The sequence below is a fragment of the Merops nubicus genome, unplaced genomic scaffold, assembly GCF_000691845.1.
Source record: "Merops nubicus isolate BGI_N331 unplaced genomic scaffold, ASM69184v1 scaffold30421, whole genome shotgun sequence".
NCBI lineage: Eukaryota > Metazoa > Chordata > Aves > Coraciiformes > Meropidae > Merops > Merops nubicus.
In genome coordinates, this window is record NW_008590738.1 from 1 (window position 1) to 6,574 (window position 6,574).

The following is a 6,574-nucleotide window of genomic DNA, read 5'->3' on the forward strand; positions in this document are numbered from 1 at the left end:
CTGCGCCGCCCGCCCTCAGCAGCGGCCTCAGCCCCGGCCCCGCCCCGCCGAGCCAGAGACAGGTATCCCGAGTTATTTCCGTCAGATGTCACTAGTGAATTAAACGCTCTCGCTGCCTTCGACAGTGTTGAACAAGGATCGAGTCCTCCACTGAAAATCATGGAGTATGTCAGGTTGGAAGGGGCCACAAGGATTGCGAGGTATTCCTCTGCTCCTCACGGGGCTACGTAAAACTAGAGGGATCAGTCCGATTATGCCTAAATGCTCAGATGTGAGATAAGTTTGTGAACTAACAGTGGCCTTGTAGGTAAAAGGGCAGACTCAGGAGCACACATAAAATTAAGTTACCCCTGTCCCTTCCTCCTGTTTCTTCTTCAGTACATATCCTGTCCCTCTTGCCAACAAACTCTGCATAGACCAACCAGCTCACTGAGCAGAAGCTGGCCTTTCCCTTCCAAAAGGCAATTTGAATTTCTCTCCTTTTACAGCCATAATTTTTCACATAATCTGTAGGAACTTCATAAATTTCAGATACCTTATTGCCTCAAATTAGGCTGAAATAAACATTAAAAATAATTTTTTTTTTTTTTAAACTGTGTGGGTGGTCAAACATTGCAATTGGAGGTTCTGAATTCTCTGTCCTTGGAGTTTTGGAGGACGCTGCCCTGAGCATTGTGCTGTAGTCGGCCCTGCTATGAGCAGGGGGTTGGACTGGACAATCTCCAGAGGTCCCTTCCAAGCTCAGCTATTCTGGGAGTGCAGTTTTGCTGGACTGTAAAAAACCAAGATGGTTCACATCAAGAGAAAATTAAAAGGGTCAGAGACCTGGTTCAGGGGTGAGGGCAGGTCACAGGGTCAGGAGTCACACAAACAAAAGCATAATAAATCTACAGCCTCGTCGCCTTAGCTTTCATCATTTATTCAGGAATGTAAGTACAATTAAGTGGCTTGGGTTATTTGTCTTAAAAACAAACTCAGGAATGTATGCACGAGTATGGAAGTGTCACATGGCTTCACAATACTCTTCAAAAATGCACTACAGTCCTGTAAACAGCCAAGACAAAATACCAACCTCAGTGTTTTTAACTCTTCAGTTTTAAGTATTAAATTTAATACTTAAAAATTTAATAGAATTTCTCTACGGAAACATTAACAGCTTTCCCACAACAGACTTAGAACTCCCAGACACCACAGAAATCCTTGCATGTTAATAATCCAGAAGCACCAAGATGCTCGTGTGCCAACTGAGAATGGCCTGAGCTTACATTTACACAACTAATTTAACATTTCCTTGTTTGTCAAGTTCCACAATAGCAAGTTCTTTCAAGATTCGTATTCTGGAGTCAGTGGCTTTCATATTCATCTTCTTCATCTGCAAAATGCTCAGTGCTGCTCTGTAAGACAAAAACACAGCAGAGTATCAGTCTGGCAGGAAAAGGCTAAAAAGCACATACTGTTCAGTGAATGATTTTGGGGAGTGCTCTGTAATTGTCATACTTACTCAGACTGTCATCATCTTTTCTGTGCTCCTTCAGACTAAGAAGTCATTTGCTAGTCCAGCCTTAGAACTAAAGAGACAGAATTCCCAAGTTAAACTTCCTCATTTTTAACAGCCTGAAAAAAATCTGCAGCAGGTCTCAGGCAGTGGTCAGGGCTCCAGCAGGGGTTGCTGTGGGGAGGGTGGGGTTTGGGGGTCACGGTTTAGGGCTTTGCTTTTCCAGCCTGGATGCTGATTCTGAAAGCTAAAAGGGTTTGGCCCTGTGACTGTCAGCAAAACCACCCAGTTTGGGACATCTGTCAGTGAAACCAAAGTGAAAAAAAATCTGTCTCTGAAGAACCTGACATGCAGTTTCGAAAATGATCAAACCATAAAAGCCATTTTTATACAAATTAATTTAGAGGATTCTGTACGATGACCTAACACTTTGGGGTCTGCACCTAACCAGGAAGGGTGTAGAGGAGCAAAATCGAATTACTAAGGTACAATATCACAGCTGATGGTTAACTAGGTGCTTTTATTTCATTTGAAAAGGTGGAATTTCTTTACAGCTTATATAATTCATACTAATGAATGGCTTTAAGTCTTATGTGTTCTTATTTACAACAAAGTGGTTAAATAACTCCCACTACAAAGTGTTCAAGTCTGCTAGTTTAACAGTGCTTCTGATGCCCCGCGGTACGGTCAGAAGTGTCTCCTCAGCCAAAGGCTTGAAATGTGGTTCTAAAAAAGTAGATATAGAAGAGATTTTTTTCTTCAGAAATTAGGCCAAAGACAGAAGGTGCTTTCATTACTTTTTAAGAACCCCCTCTGTAAATGAATCTAAAGGAACATCTTCCAGCAGGAGGAAGGAAAGACAGAAGACAGTCCCTCCAAACTGTCATTGTACCTGCAGACCCAGGGAAAAATAGTTTAATTTGAGACTTGGGGTAGATTAATAAATTGGGTCTGTCAAAGACAACAGCATGAAGATTATTCCTCCTGCACTTACCTTCAGTTGAGCCAGGAACTGTAGATCCTGAACAACATGGCTAAAAATAAACAAGAAATCATGTCAGGATTTGTTGGCATTTTTTTCAGAAATTATTTTTTATAATTTAATTTCTGCATTAGTAATTACACTTTACTACTGGATAACCAAGGATCTTGCAGCCACTGAAGTCAACAGCAAAATCTCAAACCCTAGTTCCACATAAAAATAAGTTTACAATGGGTACAGGAGGATTGACATGCAGATCAGCTGAGCCTCCCGAGCTTTCTGCGCTGCATTCCGGCACAGATGGAGCTGAAAGCTCTGCACATGCAGCAAAGGAAAGGTGGCTCTGCTCTTCTCCAGCAGCATTCAGAGGCTGACAGCTCTGATGGCTGGAGAGAGCTGCATGTGACCCCCCCTGGCCAGAAATGCAGCACTGACAGCAAAACCCCTGGGCCTTCCTGAGGCCTTTCCATTCCCTCTGCCTTTCAGGGAATACCTGCAGAACACACGCAGTGACAACACAGGGACCAACACCAGCTAAACAGGCCTCAGTGGCTGTAGCATACAGCTCCATTTGGCATCGGCCTGGTTTATGCCAGCTGTGTTAAATGCTTTAGGATTAAAGAATGGAAAGGCAGAAATGAAGAGTGTTTGTCAGTGTAGGAGAAGGTAACTCACAAAGACACCGTCTGGCTTTCGTGCAAACCAACCGTGGCAGTAAGGGGACAGAAAGCGAGGTGTCCTGTGGCAGGAGAGTGGTGGGCAGTGAGGAGGCATGTAGAAAAAGACAAGGTCAATAAGATAATTAGGCTCTATTAACCTTCTCTAATATTTTGCTTCTAATATGAGACCCAGACCTAAATCTTTGCAGGTAATTAGATTAGAAGTTTGTGCTTTGGGTGGCTATGGGAGAATATCTGACTTTTTAACAAGTATTAGTTTAGATCTGTCTTCTGCTGCATTACTGCAAGTTAGAAGATACTTATTGTTACCCATATTCCACAATTTATTTAACATTTCACAGGAAATTGAACGTCTCTCCATTTTGATACACATTGGTTTGAATCAAATTACATTCTTCACTCCCACCCAAGGGCTTCTTACATATTGCATTAACAGAACAATGGGATTGACAAGAGCAACCAGCTGCATCTCTGGAATGAAATTTAAACATATCAGTTCAAAAATAAGTCTTCCATCAAAGCAAATTTTTCTTCTGTGCACAATTTAATTGGATCAAATAATAAACTTTATAAGTACACAATAAAAAAGAAATGGCTTATTAGAAACTTTAGTCATATTTCTGAAAAATTCCCTTCAACTGAGAGGTGCTAACTCAGAAAAACAGCCTCTGTAACTGAAGCTGAGCAACCCAGGATTAATGGTTTCTGGAATACTGACACTCTGTGGCCTAATTACCTCTTCCAGGAGGGGTTCCATTTCTCTAACGGTTTGGCAGGTTAACTGCTGTGCTGCCATCTGCTCTTCCTCTGACAGAGGTAAGTGCTAGAAAAAACACAAACACAGAGAGCCAGGATAGCTTCAGTACCCAGGGTGGTGATATTTACAGAAGAGCTGTATGTTTGTGTAGCCCTTTTTGCATGGAAACTAATACTAGACTCCTACTCCCCCTCCAGTGAAAGCAAATTTACAAGCTGAGTATGTCTGAAAAATCCAACCCTAGTATTCCTGTAACATCAATACCATAAATGATTCAAGGGAAGAAGATAAATTATTCAACAAAAAGAAGTATTTCACTTAAAGACGTAGATTTCTCTGTAACAGTTTAATCCATCTTTGGTTTAGGAAATATCCAAAGTACAAGAAAATCGTTATCTTAAAAGTCTAAATATAACTCAAGAGAAAAGACTCTCCCGCTTCAACAAAATCCAAATATTCTTGGCAGCATATCCTTGGAACACAGTGAAAGAAAACATTTTTTCCTTTCTGTGACATCTAACTACTGTCTTTTAAATCATTATGCAGTACATTTTATCTATAAAGACTTAGCAGTAACTCCTCTAGAGCTGTTGACAGATTAAACACCATCTTGGGGCACTGCTGTTAGAACATTAACGTGAGAGCCGGGATCTGGGAACATGTTTTAGTCACACCAGTTGTGTCTTTGCCACCAGGCTATCAATAAGATGATTTAAATTAAAAAAAGCTTATTTGTAAAGAGACAAAATTACTGCTTTCACAACCTCTCCAAAACTGTAATGAAGCCCTTTCTGAAGGCCACGTACAAAAATGGGTTGTTTGTTGATGATTTTTTTAGTAGATAGATGTGCATTGTCATAGTGAGAAACTTCCTTCTTTGCACTACCAGCAGTTCCTCTGTGTAAGTTAAGTGTTGCTTTTAACTCACTCACTTCAGACAGCAAAAAACATATTTGCCATTTAAAAGCTTACTTTGCCTTTTAAGTTTGGGTTCACTTGTTAAATTCTTTAAGGTGGCTACTTTTAAAAAGTGCCAGAACTGGGCCACAGCTGTGCAGAGACACAGACAGGCTCCCATGAAACTGCTCAAACGTGTGGCACACTGTGACAGTACTACTTCAGCTCCAGAACTCAATACCACTGGTTCCCTGTTGAGTGATGAATCAGGCTTAGGATTTACAAAAAAAGCTCCAGTCTTGCAGACATTTCTTCACATCAACAGTCTTATCTCCCAGGAGTCTGCACATGTCACCGCTCCCAGCGGAACTGCTCCCACCGATGCAGGGGTTACACAAACACAGGGGCACTTACAGGAGTGAGACCCAAGTGATTGAAACTAAACTCCTACCTCAAGACCAGTATGTTGGTGTAAAGCCTGAACCACCTTCACTGTGCCCTCCAGAGCAGCACGGATGGCCTTCATGGAGTCTCTCTGCTCTGTGTAAATTTTGTCCATCTGCATGCATAACTTTTTATAACGAGATTTCACCATGGCGAGTTCTTCCAAGAGGGCAACTGGATTTTCCTGGGTAGAAATTAAAAGTACATTTAAACTATTTAAGAAGAGAAAATTAATGTGGCCACATACCAATTAAAAGTGTTGGGATTAGAGACACTAAAATATTTAAACATGAAATGACCCTTTGCAATGAAAAGTGTAGCTGTGAGCATCTGTTTCATCTATAAATTTAATTTTTCATAAGCAAAAATGATAGATAGCATTAATAAAACAGCATACCTCTGTGGTTCCACAACAAGTGCAGGAGGATTAATTTACTGTGTTGGTGAATTTTAATGGCTCTTCTGAGTTGGAAGAAGTTCGGAACTAAGTAAAAAGATTATTTTTCCACTATGTATTACAATATGCTTGGAGACAAGATCTTATTTATAAAATCCTTCCTATTGATGATGCCATTTGTTGTTTTCCTCTTCCTCTCATCTCTTCCCCCAGTCTGAATTTAGTCCTTGCTTATTAATCTCAGAGCAAGGGTGCATTTTAGCTTGGACTGGAATCTGTGGCTTCGATTTAGGTGTTAGCACTACTACTCATTTCTCAAACCAGCACATGGGAGAATTTCACCAAGCCAAGAAACCAAGGGGGTTTTGTTGGTTTCTGCCCTGAATTAGTATCAGGCCAGTTATCTTGATATATGATGCAAGAAATACTTTATTATAATAATAACAAAAATGTAACAAACAGAGAAAAAAACAGCCACATATATTTTAGGATTAAAGTAAGTTACCTGTTTATTACTAACTTCATGCAAAATGCAATAAAATATATTAATTTAATCTGAAAATACTACCTCTGGTGCTGGATCATCAGGAAGACTTTTCATTATTTCAAACTCCAGTCTGTGTTGAATATAATCCAGATCAGATTCTGCCTTCTGGAACTAAAATATTTAAGGTCAGCCACAGTATATTAAAAAAACAAAAATTGCAGACAAACCCCAACCATTTGTTTCCTGTATTTCAGGAAAGCAGAAGCCAGATGCCTCCATTTTAAAGGCTCATGCACTATAAAAGTTTCTATTCCTCCCATCTATTTCTTGAGCTAATGTCTGCCAGTTGTGCTGACACACTTCTAGCCTGAGAGGTCACAAGCAGTAAACTTTCAGAGAGCATAACCATTTTCCTCACCTATAAAATAATTACAT

At 40.3% G+C, this 6,574-nt stretch overlaps 1 protein-coding gene across 1 annotated transcript; it reads right to left on the minus strand.

Annotated features, from left to right (window-relative positions):
• Positions 1-1,267: 1,267 nt before the first annotated feature.
• Positions 1,268-6,304, minus strand: SKA2 (spindle and kinetochore associated complex subunit 2). Its single transcript, XM_008950056.1, is given in 6 exon segments — positions 1,268-1,394; positions 2,077-2,221; positions 2,490-2,529; positions 3,894-3,980; positions 5,263-5,439; positions 6,221-6,304. Coding segments are annotated over 6 exon segments (609 nt in total). The 5' UTR covers positions 6,254-6,304.
• Positions 6,305-6,574: the final 270 nt, after the last annotated feature.